This window comes from Notamacropus eugenii, chromosome 4 (genome assembly GCF_028372415.1).
Source record: "Notamacropus eugenii isolate mMacEug1 chromosome 4, mMacEug1.pri_v2, whole genome shotgun sequence".
Lineage (NCBI taxonomy): Eukaryota > Metazoa > Chordata > Mammalia > Diprotodontia > Macropodidae > Notamacropus > Notamacropus eugenii.
Window position 1 is genome coordinate 163214432 of NC_092875.1, and position 16385 is coordinate 163230816.

The window sequence follows — 16385 nt, forward strand, 5'->3', positions numbered from 1 at the left end:
GATAGAAAAAGTAGGAACTGAAACCATTTGGTCTTACCGTTTTTGTCGGCTCTTCTCAGTATCTAGAAAGAAAGAGGACATAACAGAATTACCACTTTTATAGGTGACATGATAAAGGAAGTACTCAACTATAAGTTAAAGTATATTTCAGTCTGCTATTTTGAAACCCTCACTAATTCTAAATTTAGAGAAAGGCATCTCACCTGGCATCAGAGACAAAAAAAGTAGGCAGGAAAGAGGCCTATGGATATGTCAGATGACATCTTTATCTCTTTGCATCATTCTGCTAGTTCCTAATTTAAAATATACCCTTCAAGGAAAATTCCCTGATGACCCAACATATTTTTATTCAGTTAATCCTGTATTCCTACTGTTCATATAACTTCCCATTTTATATAAGAAGAATTTCAATCATGTGGAAATAACATTTCAGAATTATTTTCACAAGAGTCTTTGGGGGGGGAAGCTTTTAAGCACCAATGGTTAACATTTTATTTAGAAATACTATGTTTTAGGAATCAGACTGTTGCTCAGTTCTGCCTCTGACTCACTACTCTGCAATTAATCAATATTTCAAAATATTAAATTCAAGAAATATGTACTAAAAATCAAGTAAGTCTATAGATACAAATCAGACTCTGTTTTCAAAGATCTTACAGCCTAAATGGGAAGGGAGATATATAAACACACTAATAACCATGATATAAGGGAGAAGGGTATGATAAAGACTAGAAGTTTTACGAAAAAGTTGAAGAGAGATCACTTTAACTTAGCAGAAGTTAGGATGTGATAAAGAGATTCCTGGGGGAGGTGACAACTGAAGAGGAAGAAAGGATGAGGAAAGAATTCATGAGATCATATATTTAGAGCTGGGGATTTAGAGTCTTATTTTATATGTGTATATATGCACAGTACATATGTGTTTATACACACATACACACATATGGATCTATATATCCATATAACTATACCTCTATCTATCTGTCTATCTATCTAACCCCACGGCCTTCAAAAGGGAAGAGAAGGGAATAAATACTTATTAAGCACCTACCATGTACTATGAAATAGGGAATAATATGATCAGATCTGAACTTAAGCAAAATCACTTTAGCAGCTGTTTGGAGTATTAGTTGGGGTTGAGAACAAATTTGAATTAAGGAGACCAAATAGGAAGCTATTATAGTAGTTTAGATGAGAGGTGATGAAAACCTGAGCTAGAGTAAGGCTATATGAGTACAGAAAAGTGGATAGGATAGATTTTTGTGGAGGTAAAAATGACAAAATTTGGCAACTGATCATAAATTGATGGGGAGAGTGAGAGTGAGAAACTGAGGCTGATGCCAAGGTTGCAAACCTTGGTGACTGGAAGTATGATGGTGTCCTCCCCAGAAATGAGGAGGATCAAAAGGGAGGTAGGTTTGGGAGGAAAGATAATGTAATTAGAGCTGTGATGTAGATTACAATTCAATCATGCTTTCTTATTCTGTGAAACTCACTAAAAATGAAAAGCAGAGTATGCATACTCTTACTGATGGTCAGTTTCCTAAAGTACAGATGCCACTGAAAGGCATCTGTTACAAGCCACAACACTATCTGAAGAGCAAGATGTTGGTATGCTGGTGGTTGAAGATGAAGGGAATCTTCCCAATGGTACCTACACAGTTGTAAGTGTGGATATTTGGATCAGAGTTATATTATAACAACATTTGGAGCATAAGGTGAGAAACTGAGAATATACACAGTCACAGGAGGCCAATGGGAAAAATGGAGAAGTATTAGATGATAAAGGGTGAAGGGGATAGAGTGGTTATGTTAAAAACAAAATGTGAGATTCACATGAGGAGTATGGGATGTAACCCATCCTCCAATTAGTTGGTCATGTATCACTTGGGAGCATGTCAAGTCTTTGTGAGGTCACTTTGGAAACCATTAGTCTATTGAACTTGAATTCAAATGCCATCCAAGTTATGTTCCATGTATATGAATATGAGAAAATAGCTTAATCTCTCTTATCCTCAGTTTCCTTATTGGGAAAATGAGAGGTTTGCTCCAAATAGTCTCTAAGGTTCTTTGCAGTTTTAAGATCTATTTTCCTATGAGAAAAAAATGTAAGAGAGAAGTCAGAATCATGGAAGACCATGTAAATTCAAGGGACATATAACAACATTATAGATCTAGATCCAAAACACCTCAGAGGGCTTATAGTCCAATCTCCTCATTTTTATAGATAAGGAAACTGAGACCCAACGAGGTTAAGTTAATTACTCAAGATAACAGGAAGCAATCATCAGAGGTGGTATTTGAGCCTAGATCCTCTGATTTCAGAGCTAGTACTTTTTCCAGTGTACCATGAAAAGCCACCAGAAGAGACCAATGAGTAGTCAGAGAAGTTGAAGAACTTTGCAATGGTAGGAAAAAAGGAAGGAGGAAAGGGTATTAGGAAGGATTGGGTGATTCACAATGTCAGGTGGTACTGGATGGTCTATGACAAAAAAAAGGACCTTGGATCTGTGATTTTATTTGGAGTGGTCATTCCCTGCACTGATGCATATTGTGATAGTTCATGGCTTGGGCTTTGTAGAAAGAGTCTTAATGTTGTCTAGGAAAAACCATCTAGAAGAGAGAGCCTAGAATGAATACCTTGGAAACTTTGACTGCATGAGAAATCCAGAGAAAAGAGAGGTCAGGCAATTATAGGGATTAAGAATTAGAGAATGAGGGTCTACAGTTGCTTGGTGGTTGTCCTTTGCTCTCAAAAAGGACCAAAATGGCATCACTATGTTGGGGTCAAGACACAGTTTTCCATTTGCTATAACTCATGTTTCCATACATGGATGGTACAATGCTGGCTGGTGGAGAACCTGTTTTCTTGGTGTTAATCGTTAGGCCAAAATTAGCACAAACAACAGAGAATCAATCCCTGCTTTGTTGCATCTTAGCTCCAGAGGCTACACTGAATAAACAATCATCTGTAAACAAAAAGCCATGCACCAACTCTCCTTCCACTTTAGTCTTGACTTACAGCCTTTCAAGTAGGGTTATTTACCATCAGTTCAGTAGCTGGCCTTGATTCCATTTTTGTCCTTGTTGAAGGCAACCAAAACCTCACTGAAAATATCATGCTGAAAAGCATGGGAGCAAGCACACAGCCCTGCTCACTCCTGTTTGTGAAAGGGAAAACATGAGAGTCATCCATCATCCAGAACCTGTGCAAGCATACCATCATGAAACTGGGGCAAATACTGGTGAACTTCTCCGGATCACTGAATTTGACCATGATCTTCCACACACTCTCATGACTGATAGTATCAAAGGCCTTGGTCAGATTGATGAACTACACAGACCTCTGTTGTGCTCCTGGCATTTCTCCTGGAGTTGTTAGGCAGTAAACACCATATCAGCCCTTTATAAAGTCACACTGGTTCTTAGGTAGATTACTTTCTTCCAGGTGAAGGATCAGCTTATTAAAGAGGACTCTGGCAAGAATCTTTCTGATAGTGACTCAGAGAAAGACCCCCCTGCCCGCCTGGTGATCATCACAGAACATCTAGGGTGAGAAGGCTTCTGCGAGATGAAGAGGCGTGAGTGGAACCCAGAAAATAAAGTTCTGGTGAAGGAGATGTTCCTTTAGGCTATATTCTGTTCACTGTTAAGAAGCTTCAAAATGTACATATTAAGAAAGGAATGTGGCAGAGATGGTGGCCTTTATGTGGCAACTCATTTAGAAATTGAACTGGCAAAACTAAATGGACCTAGATTTGTTACTGTTTTCTTCCTCACAATTTCACTATTAAGATAATGATTCTAAAGGAATTTCTCTTGTGCACAAGATCACCAGACACATAGTCTGATATGTCCACATGGAATGCTGCTATGGCAGGTAAGAGGAAATGGCTAGTTACTATCTTTTCCTCTCTATGATAAAGCAAAGTCATCTTCCCTGCCTTTCAAGAAACCCAACAATTTAGACCCAGTTTAGATTCCCTTACTGTGATTGTCCATCTTTTCTATACATATTTAACAATCTCACCTCTAGGATGCTGCCCAGGTTTGAGGACTGATTTAAAATCCATTACTAAACATTCCAAAGTATTTATGGACAATGGGGGCTTGATTATTATGATTTATCAGGAAGAGACTCAGCAAGATTTAATTGCTTAAATCAGCTTTTATAATTGTTTGATTTAATGTCTGTTAATTATATATGCCTTAGAAAACTGATTCTAATTTATAAAATGACACGTGTATAACCCTTGTATAGTTGATTGGTATTTTTGCCTGTTTTATTTTACTTTATATGATCACTTACTACTTTTGGTTGAATTATTGATAGGGAACCCAAGATAAACAACTCTGTCCTGAAAGAAAAACTGCCTCAATATCTATCTCCTTGTTATAAATGGAACTCACAGTGAGAGAGACAATAACAATTGTCTAGTTATGTCATTACAATAAATTTTGCACCCATTTAAATTAAAGTCTAAGGGATATATTTATTTCAACTTGAATGAATGGCAAACAATAAAATTTAAATAATTTAAAAACTAAATATACAGGCTTTGTGTATAAAAGCCTGAGATATATTTTATTCCTACTCCATTTAGAAACAACTAAATGATACTACCCATGTACACTCTACAGAGAGGTAGTGGTAGATAGAACAGATCTGAGAGTTAGGAAAATCTAGGTTCAAGCTCTTTTCCTGACACACACAGGCTCCCTGACCCTCTTAATCTCTCAATGTACCATGTTTCTAAGACTATAAATTGCAGAACAATTGCTGATTTGTATTAGTGAAAGGAACTTCCATACCAGAAATTCTTAGTATTGATGAAATCACATTTCTAGACCACCACCTCCCCAAAAGAGAAAAGACTAGAACAAAACAAAGGATACAATAAAAGAGGATTCATAAAACTAACCTTTATATGCTTTTATGATCAAGAAACAATAATTTAACAAAGTTCTCCATAGCAAAATGATCATATTCCTGATCCCCATTCCACCAGTATGTTGCACTTCCCATCAAAATCACAAAGAATGCATTTAAAGGGCAGGCAAAGCCTTCTATTGGAGAGCAAATCACCAAACATATTGTGCAGAACCTTGTACTTTGCTGGTGAACAGTGAATGTCAATAGATTATAGGTTATATGGTATTTTATTTTATTTAACAAAGATAATGTTAGGTCAATTAGGTCTGTAGTTTAAGCTGGACTGGATGGGTGTTATTCTTAGTCTATTAATTATGGCTTTATTCTTTATGAATTAGTGGAAAAGCCAGGACTGAGACTAAGGTCTCCCAGTACTCAGTTCTCTCTCGCAATCTCACCTCTCTCCCTCCCTCCTCCTCCTCCTCCTCCTCCTCTTCTTCCTCTCTCTCTCTCTCTCTCTCTCTCTCTCTCTCTCTCTCTCTCTCTCTCTCTCTCTCTCTGTCACACACACACACATTTTTTAGCACTTCAGTACATTTGAAAAATTTAATCACATAAGAAATGAATAATATTTAACTTCCTTCTTTTTTTGAAGAAACAATCTTTTTAAACACTTTAGCCAAGATTTGTGTCTGCGAAAAAGAATGATCTTCCAGTGATATCATTTAATTCCATTTCTGTTCTACCAACAGGGTTTATTTGTTGCTTAGAAAAAAGTCAGACTGAATCCCTTAATTTCTTAGGTAAGGTCAGAATGTATGAAGGTTCTTTCTCATGTCTTTGAATCACAGATGATATTAGTTCTACAAAGAGACTGAATGGACAAAACCCTATTTGATTTAACTTAAGAGGCATTGAAATGTCCACCAACATAAAACATATCTTCCTGCCACAGTGACTGAAACTTTGTTGCACCTCCCTCTTTTCTCAGAGACAAATTCCTTACCTAAGGGCTTCTCAGGAAGGCCTTAAACTTAGAAAAGATAATATAATAGTTGCCATATTATCATGTATTAGTTTATCTCATTAACTCATTCAACTAGCAGAGGATAGAATTCTGAGAGACTTGAGGAGGTAGGAGAGATAAGTTTTGGAGGAAGGAGGAAATCTGTGCACTCTTCTTAAGTTAACAAAAAATTAAATGAAACTAAAAAGAGAGGTAAAAGACCTAGAAAATAGTGTGATTCCCACCTCAGTGCATTCCCATAATGGAGGGTCCTACCTGAGTATTGACAAAAGGACGATTGGGAAACTCTAAAGACAAACTGTATACCTTGTTCATAATTTTCCTAAGATAAATCCTGATCAGTGCTATAACTTCCTCTCATTGGAAAAATAAATAAATAAAACAACTTGATTTGCTTAAATAAACATGGAAAAATTTGTTCCCTTGAATATTCTCATCATTGTATTGAAAACTCACATCACTTCATTCCCACTCCTGAGCAAAAGAATCTATAGTCCTGTAATAAGGCAGCTTTCAGTAGACTTGTTAACTGCTTCTATTCTCCTACCTTGTCATCTACTCTCCAGTATTTTTTAAAAAATCAGTTAGTGCTTAGAACACTGTTATGCCACAGCTCTCTTTACTCTGCTTATCCACTTTTTCCATCAGTTTAATTCCATTCAGCAAACATTTTTTACATTGAGAAAGAAGACAACACCTAGGGCTGACCATTCAAATACTTTGTAGTTTGGCACCCTCCATTGGGAAAGGAATGGAGAAGTGGGAGATAGAAAGCCAAAATGACAACTGAGGGACATGAAGAAGTAGCCCAGATGGGTCCATGCTGATGAAAAGTGGGAGAGAAAAGCAAATAGTAAGGAGAAAAGAGGAGGAAAAGGAAAGGAAAATCATCAAAGATTGGAAGACAAGAGAGAGCAAAGAACAAGGTAATATAAACAAAATTAAACAGAACAGAAGAGGTAAGATGTAAGAGAGATTACCAAACAAAGAAAGGCCAAAGTTAATATACCAGAAATAAAAGCATGAAACAGCAAGGAAGGAAGCAAAGGGTGGCAAAGAAAAGGGATGGGTGGAAGAGATGAGGGGAAGAGCAAAACAAAACTAAAAAGAGGAAAGTAAAAATAGAAAGGAGGAAATTATTGGAGAAAGAAAAATCATGTTGTAGAAGGCAAGAAAACAACAACAATAATACTGAGAGCTAAGGGAAGGAGAATTAACATGAGGTCTGGAGAGGTGGGGGCGGGGGGAACATCAGGTGGAATACAAAGAGACTCCATGAAAGAAATCATAGCTAGAACAACAGAAAGAAAGATAAATGAAAAGGCGTGACAACAAACACTGCATATAAAGAAAGCCCAGTACAAAGAACCGTTGTCACACTGAATTAGCAGGATGCCTCCTTAAGATTCTGGCAATAACTGAACTCTTTCGTTTCAGAGTAATTGCTCTCTGAGGGTAGAGGGTAGCAGTGAAGGGAGCCAGATTTTTTTTTTAATTCTGTAGCATTCCCTTTTGTTCCCCCTGACCCACAAGCATCAATGAGATTTGCTGTTGAGGGGTCACTGGATGCTAAGGATATGTTGACTCAAGTCTCCCTGTAAGAAATCCTTCTTAGAAAACCCTTTCAAACTTCCCGACTCACTAGATCGCTAGATGGGGCGTTGCTGTGATTCACAGAGGGTCTTCCTGAGAGAGCCTAGGCACCTGGAAATGTTTACCCTGGAGCTTCTTTAAGGGATGCAATAGTCCAGAGCTGGGAGGTTTGGACAGCTCCTTATTAAAGTTGATTTTTAAAGACTTTCTACGTGTCGTATTTCCCTCTATGGGTTTCTCTTTGGAGGACATAGCTGTGATAATTCTCTGTTCCCGAAAACCAACCAACTAAACAAACAAAAAAAGAGCATGTAGATGACCTCTGGGGTCCCTTTCAGTTATAAATCTATGGTCTTCGCCTCTGGGCTCTCCTCGACCAGGGCAAAGAAGGCGCTGGGTACCCCACCTCCGCAAGTCCAAAGCACTAAATGTAAGAGGTTTCAGGAAAGGAAAAGGGTGAAAGAATGTGCGGGGGCTGGTGACGGGGGATTGGGGTACTACTGCTCGGATCGAAACTCCTCCAATTTGTACTTACGTCGAGGAAGATAGACATTCCCTTCGACAGTTGCAAGGCAGAGCTGAGCTCCTCAGAAGAGTTGTTGGAAGAGGGTGATGTCTCCTGGGAATCCTCCATCCTGTGGCACAGGAGCCAGCAAGACCAGGGCTGTGAGAGTGCTCTGGTGGGATCTAAGCTTGGGGATGCAGCGGAGGCAACTCTTCACTGTTCACCGCTGCAGCAGCTGCTGTTGCTCTTGAGTATCAGAGTTGCTGCTTGTGCTGAGATCTGATGACAGCAATAGCTCACTTTCCAGCTCTCTCTCTCTCTCTCTCTCTCTCTCTCTCTCTCTCTCTCTCTCTCTCTCTCTCTCTCTCTCTCTCTCTCTCTCTCTCTCTCTCTCTCTCTCTCTCTCTCTCTCTCTCTCTCTCTCTCTCTCTCTCTCTCCTCTGCCCCAATCTGTAGGAGCCAGTGTCAGTTTCATTGACTCATTTAGCAACGTGATCCTCTCCCTCACAGCTTCTCTGACTCCCAAGTGGTGACCACTAGACAAGTCAGCAGAAAAGCCCTGTTAGCTAATTCCTTGCCCTCTTTCCACTTGCTTTTTGTTGTTCAGTCTTTTCAGTAATATTCAACCCTTCAAGACCCTATTGGGGCAGGACGAGGTTCTTGGCAAAGATACTGGAGTGCCTTGCCATTTCCTACTCCAGCTCCAGCTTGTTTTACAGATGGGAACTGAGGCAAGCAGGGTAAAGTGACTCTCCTAGGGTCACACAGCTAACTGTCTGAGACCAGATTTGAACTCAGAAAGATGAGTCTTGTTGATTCTAAGCCTAGTGCTTCATCCACTATATTACCTAGTTGCCCCCTTCCAGTACCTACCTCCATCAGATAAAGTACTTTTCTGGTATCAGTCCTGGAGAGAAAGATTTATAGCATGTGTTTGTCTTTGTGTATTTTATGCATATATGTTTGTAGTAAAACAGATTTAAATACTAAGGGAAAGTAGGGTGGGATTTGCTAGTGCTTTTATCTATCCCATTTTTCTTTTCCCTTCTCCTCCTAGGGTTTGACCAAATTAGGTAGTATCAGAGGCAGGATTTGAACTCATGTCCTCTAACTCCAGGGACAATGCTCTTTCTTTTGATGAGACTCGTGCACATTTCATAGTGTTATTGTTTTTTTTTTCCTTTAGGAGAACTAGATATAAATGACATGTTACATCAGACAATATTTCTATTCCACCAGAGTCATGATGACCACTTGTTTTCTTGTACTGTTGAACAGAACATGTATTAGACTAAATGGTATTTGATGTTCCTTTCAACTCTAAAGTTCAGTGAATCCAAGACTGTCTCCATTCAGCATAGAGAAACTTTCAGGTTGTGTTTTTCAGAAAGGTTTCTAATAACATCTCATATCTTCTCAGATGATTGAGCTAATTTTTCTCTAGTTATCAACTTGCATCTTCATATTCAAAATTATTAAGTAGAGGCATTGTGCTAGGCACAAAGATGAGTCCAAACATACTTACCCTTTAGGGGTTTATAATTTGAATAAAGAAGATAAGACAGCAAGATAGTGATACATGATGGGTGCCAAAGAAACACAGACATCTAAAAAAATGATGGATCTTCAAGTGATGATGGGATGTAGAGTTGGAAGGGATATCAGAGACCATCTAGTTTCACTTCCTTATTTTACAAAGGAGAAAATTGAAGCTCAAAAAGGGGTGATGTCTTATCTAACTCTAGCAGTAAGTAGAACGAGGATTCAAACCCAGATCTTATGAATCAAAAGTTAGTACATGCTCTAATCAAAAGTTAGCACAAGTGAAAGCACATTTGAGTGGGATGATCCACATCTGGAGTATTGTGTTCAATTAAAGGTCCCATAGATTACAAAGGCAATATTCAGTTTGGAGTCATTAAGAGAAGGGTAGCCAATATTGACAAGAGTTGGGAAAATGTGAACATTTTCTAGTTATCAAAGAACATTTACAGCTTTGAAAAAAGAACACTTAAGGGGGTCATGAAAGCCAACTTCAAATATTTGAAGGATTCTCAATTGGAAGAGTAAGTAGATTTAATCTTAGTTGTTTGAGAGGGTTATTGTGTTGGTCCTTCATTCTTGAAGATGAACATGTCATCATGGAGATGATGACATGACTTGCAGTTGACTTTGATTTGGGTGAGGGAGGGCTGCGCAAGGTCACCAACCTCACTTTCTCTTCCAGAGCTATCAAGGTCCAGTGGTCAGATATTCATCAGGACAACTGGAGATGGCCCAGGATGCAATGGGGAGACCCTGGCCCTTTTAGGCTAAGGTCTTTTCAAGTAGAATTAGGATAAATGTATGGAAGTCACAGGGCAATCATTGATAGAGCACTATGAATTTTCTCCCTCTTCAAACTGCCTTATATTTATTTTTCTGTAGATGTCTTAAGTCCATCCAACAGAAATGTGAGCTCCTTGAAGTTAAGGACCATTATTATTCATTTGCATATGTCCAGTGTGTAGCACAATGTTGCTTGCTCAGGGGAGAAGCTTCACAAATCTTTACTAAATTAAATTTGATTGATTCATGAAGGAATTTGAGTTGTGTCTTGTAGGTTGGGCAGAATTCTAATAAGTGGTTATGGAAGAGAGTGTCAGAGAAGAAGGATATTCAGTGGGAATGAAGGCATATCATGAAAAAAGATTCACAGGCAAGAAAGGTCAGGATATATTCAGGAAATAGCCAATAGTTCACTTTTACTGTGATTTAGTTTACATCTTTTTATGTTACTCTTACTTAAAACCCATTGCTTACTAAACAACATCAACATATCCTAGCCTTTGATTCAAGATCTTTCATGATCTTCTCCTTATGTGTTCTATATCCTAGCCAAATGGCATCATACCCTTTTCCTCAAGCGTTTTTCTACCTTCCTAACCAATGTCCATGCTCTTCCCAAACTTTGAATGTTCTTTCAGCTACTTTACCTATTGGATGTCTATCCAGTCATTAATTCCCAGCTCAAATGTTACTCCTTCCATCAAGCCTTCCATATATTATTATGTAGCATAATTATTGTTGTGTAAGTATTATATCCTCCTATTCTAGAAGACAAGAATAGGGTCTTATCTTTTCCAGTATCCAGTACAATATTTTGCATAAAGTAGGTAATCAATAAATTTGCTCAACTGAAGTAAATTGAATAGCACTTCACAAGTAAATTGGGATCAGACTACAGAAAGACTTGATTCCTCCCCATGCATGAGGTACATAGGAATGGATATACATTATATACCAAGTCGATGATTTCAATGGTATGGGACACTCCTTTCACCAATATATATCAGCATAGTCTGTAATTTATACTCTCAGAATTGCTTGGGAGCAATTACAGATTATGTGATTTATCCATGGTCGTAGGATTATCATAGATTTATTATACATATATACATATACATATATATTATACATATACTATACAGAGATAGTATATAATATGTGTGTGGCATATATTATATATAGATTTAGGACTAGGAAAAACCTTAGAGACCATCAGGCCCAACCCTCTCATTTTATTGGAATCACTCAGAAAAAGAAACTGAACTTCAAAGAGTTGAACTGATGGCTAATAAATATCTGAGACAAGATTTGAACTGAGATCTTCCTTACTTTGAGTGCAGTGCTCTATCTACTACACCCTGCTGCCTCTCATCATTGGGTTGTTGTAGATGTTATTTGAGATAATGTTCAGACCCAGATTTTCAATCCTCAGAGTGCTACTGAAGCACTCTATGAACTACGTTACATGATCTATGTTTCAGTCCAGGCAGGGAATGTCTGAGGGAGGTTTTGAACCTTGTTCTCATTGATTCCAAACCTAGTTCTCCAATCACTGTGCAACAGTGCAACTCTACATATGATTTGTGAAGTGTATGTGTGTACAAAACATATGTGGAAAGGATTCTGGGAAGATAATGGAGTAGTCAGAAAATTCCAGGTTCTCAAGTTTCCCACACAAAAGAATTAAAATAGCACCTTAAGGCAAACAAAGGATGGGTGGAGATAAATAGGGGAACAACCAGAGTCTTCCTGGGACAATTTGAGATCAGAAAAAAAAAAATCTCAGGATGAGGTTTGGTCCCTGTGAAGAGTAAACACCTCCAGGCTAAGTTCCATTTTAACCACAAGTGGCAAGTCTCTTAAACAACTATAAGCTGCAAGTTTTTAGTGCCTGCCTCAGCCCCAGTCACAGGAACATTTACCCCCAGGATAATGAGGGGAGTTGGGCTTTTGAGGTGGGGAAGTTTGAGGGAACCTCTTCTGACAAGGAACACCAGACTTAGCTGTGCTGCAAAGAATAGTAGGGGCCAGAAGGAACCAGCACACCCCAGTGAGTGCAGAAGCAGTAGGGTAGAAAACCTCTGGATGTGAGCATTTAATAGAAGGTAGGAGGTTTAGATTTGGTTCTAAGCAAAAGGGGAGAACAGAAGATCTAGGGTAAGAGGCACCATTTCCCATACCCCAGGGCTAGAGGTGATTACAAATACCACAAAAAAAAAAAAAATGCACAGGCAAAGGAGAAAGAATCCAACCATAGAAAGCTAATAGAGATGACCGGGGATCATCTTTTGAGGAGGACATTGAAGTAAAGAAACCCCCAAAGAGTAATGTCAAATGGTAACTTGCCCCAAAAGTTTAAATTCTTTTAAGAGAGTTTAAAAACAAAATGACAGAGATGGAGGAAAAACTAAAAAGAAAAAAAAGAATAATCCAAAAAAAAAAAAAAACCCAAACCAAAACAAGAAGCTTATGAAAGGAACACCAACCAATTAGAAAAGGAAATACAGAATGTTACGGAAGAAAATGACACCTTGAAAATTAGAATTAAGCAAAGTTAAACCAGTGAAATTATAAGAGACTGAGAAATAATTAACCAAAATATAAATAATGAAAAAATAAAAGAGAAAGTAAAACATTTTATAAGGAAAACAATAGATTTGGAGAATAGATCAAGAAGAGAAAATATAAAAATAATCAGACAAACTGAAAGTTATGATCAAAAAAAGAATCTTGATACAATAATACAAGAAATAATAAAAGAAAATTGTCTCAAAGCACTAGAACTAGGGGAGAAAGTAGAAATAGAAAAAAACCATTGATCACCACTTAAAAGTGATCCTATGAGAAAAACTCATAGGACTATCACTGTCAAATTCGGAAACCCCCAAATCAAGGATAAAATACTAAAAGCATCAAGATTAAAACAATTTAAATATGGTGGTGCCACAATTAGACTCACACTAAACCTTGCAGCAGAGACATTAAAGGACTGCAGGTCTTGGAACATAATGAAGAGCAAAAGAACTGGGGCTGTGGTCGAAATATTATACTCTGCAAAGTTAAGTATTATCCTGAATGAAAAAAATGGACATTTGACAAACTCTCAGACTTTCAAGATTTTGTTTAAAAAAAATCCTGAACTTAACAGAAGTTTTGATATACAAGAACCAAGAGAAATATAAGGTACATAGCAAAGATTGATTATAAGGGATTCATAATGGCAGACTGTTTACTTTTTACCATATATATATATATATATATATATATATATATATATATATATATATATATATATATATATATATATATATAATGTAAAATGCACGTCTAAGATTCTTATTAATACTCAGGTAGCTCATAAATAAGATTGGGGAAAACCCGAGTAGGATATGAATTTTAAAAGTAAAACAATTTAGGAAGAGTTAAGAAGAGGAATTATTTTATACAAATTAGGTGCAAAAGGAAGAATAGATACAGAGGAATTAGATGGGGGAGAAGGACTGGTAGTTCTGGTAACCTACTTTCATTGGGAATGGGTTTAAGAGGGAACAATATATTTATTTATTTAGAAGAATATAAAAGTCTTCTAAATTCAGATGAAATATAATAGTAGGGGCATAAGGAGGGAGGAGAGGACAAGGAAGGGATCTGTAGAGGCAGGAGGAGAGAACAGGTAAAAGGGGGTATAGAAGGGCTTTTAGATTTATGGGAATGGGAGGATAGGGGAGGGATCCTTAGAGAGGGGTAGGCAAGTAACTGGAGTAGAGGAAGTAAGAAGAACAGGAAACAAGAGATATGCACAAACATAAAAAACAAAGATCAGGAGTAGAATATGTTTGGGTAAGTATATGTCTATATATGTATGTATATACGTATATGTCTATCTAAAGCTAAAGAGAAACATATCTAAACTTCATTGTAGCCTTCTGTGCGGGAGGCAGAAAGGAGAAAAAAGAACAAAGTAAAAAAGTCCAGAGCAGAGAACAAAAGAACTCACAAGAAAGAAAAGAAAAGATGGATAATTTTCAATGCAACAAATATTATTTATCATATAGGCTTTCTTGAAATGAGAATGTATTGTTACATAATTTGAATCCTCTCTTATGTTCTGCTATGCACATGGCATGCTTTTTTTTTCTTTTTAACTTTGTATTTAAGTTTCAGTATTTAAGTATATGATGTTTTTGGTTCTTTTCTCTGTCCTATATTTGTGTTCTGATGTTTGAATCTAAAATAAAATTTTTTAAAAAAGAAAAAATCACATATATGTATGTCTATCTATAAACAATAATATATGTATGCATACAGTCTGTATGTATACATACTTATAGCTATATATAACGTATGTATGTACACATTTGCATATCTGTAAGTATGTTATATATACACACACACATATATATATATACACACATACATACACATATGTATACCGATGTCAGCTAGTTCATATAGCGGATAGAGTACCAGACCTGGATTCAGGAAGACTGGAATTAAAATCTGGCCTCAAACACAAGCTGTGTGACTCCGGGCAAGTCACTTAACCTTTGTTTGCCTCAACTGCCTCATATATAAAATGGAAATAATAATAGCAACCACCTTCCAGGGTTGTTTTAAGAATCAAATGAGATAATAATTGTAAAGCATTTGGCACTATGCCTGGCATATAGTAAGCAGGTTAACTATCACACACATATATGCATATATATGTGCATGTGTATTTGTGTGTATATATACATATATGTATATATACATATGTGTGTGTATATAATGGTCAATTTTTTCAGTTGTGTCTGACTTTTCATGACCCCATTTGGGGTTTCTTGGCAAAGGTACTTGAGTGGTTTGCCATTTCCTTCTCCAGCTCATTTTACAGATGAGGAAACTGAGGTAACTGGGTTAAGTGGCTTGCCCAGGGTCACACAGCTATTAAGTGTCTGAAGCCAGATCTGAACTCAGGAAAATGAATCTTTCTGACTCCAGGCCTGGTACACTATGCACTGTGCCACATAGCTGCTATATACATATGCATACATATATATATACTACATATATGCTCATGCATATGTGTGTACTATAGATATATAATGTGTATTAAACAGATGTATATGTCTGTATGTGTGTATTTCCATGTATATACACATACCATGTGCAGAAGAGCACCATTGCATAGTGATTGGAGAACTTTGTTGTTTCTAGGAATTAAAACACATGAGTTATAAATGAGAGGAAAGCTTATGACAGACAATTTTTATAGATTTGGAACTAGAGGAAAAAGCAGAGTGGCTTATATAACTTTTTAGAAAAGGAATCATCCATATTTAAAGTAGGAGCACATCATGATACTGTTTTAGTGATGACACTGGTCACTGAAAATGTAAACAGAACCTAATGAAGGTAGAGGATTTTTTTAATAATGTCCCCCACTACAAAATGTAGAATTTAAGAGGATGAAGAGACACACCATATTAATAAGTTAGTTGCCATCCAAGGCAAATGACAAGGGCAAGGGCAAGAATTGTCTATCCCTTCATATTCAGTTTTAATTTCTTTTTCTTCTTTTGACAGCCACTTGGTTTTGCTAATACCTTCTAAGTGTTATTCCAGTTGACAAAATCTGCCTCTGTACACACCTTTTGTCCCCATTTCTCTAACTAGGGAAATTGCAGTTAGGGAGGATATAGAAAAGGACTGATTGCTCTGCTGTTGTGAGAATTCTCACAAAAGTAATTTCAGTCTGTAAATTGCTTTAGTAATTTAGCCTCTTTTGAAGCTTTCCTTAAGGTATAAATAAAATTGTACATCCTATGTTATGAATTCCATTTACCTCAGCAATATAGTAAAGGAGAGAAGGACCAAGTAAGAAATATCCTACCAAATAATTCTGGGAGATTTATTAATTAGGGATTGAAATTTCTAATAGGTATGCATTCTCATGATTATCATGTGCTCCTCATTTGTTTCCTAGTCAGAATGAAATTCAACCAGCATTATTATCCCATTTTATAGTTGAGCAAACTGAAGTAGATAGAGGCAAAGCATAAAGAATAGTCAGACAG

General features: G+C 37.1%; 1 protein-coding gene across 2 annotated transcripts in view; it reads right to left on the reverse strand.

The window, feature by feature from the left end:
* Window positions 1-8488, reverse strand: part of NECAB1 (N-terminal EF-hand calcium binding protein 1) — a 258938-nt gene extending 250450 nt beyond the window's left edge. The window contains exons 1-2 of one of the 2 annotated variants that reach the window (XM_072603595.1): window positions 8029-8486; window positions 38-62 (exon numbers count right to left, since the gene is read on the reverse strand). In XM_072603595.1, coding sequence (XP_072459696.1) covers window positions 38-62; window positions 8029-8127 — 124 coding nt within the window. In that variant the 5' untranslated portion in view covers window positions 8128-8486. Of the gene's footprint in view, window positions 1-37; window positions 63-8028 lie in introns of both variants that reach the window. The other variant, XM_072603594.1, reaches the window with a different exon arrangement.
* Between the last annotated feature and the right edge of the window lie 7897 nt (window positions 8489-16385).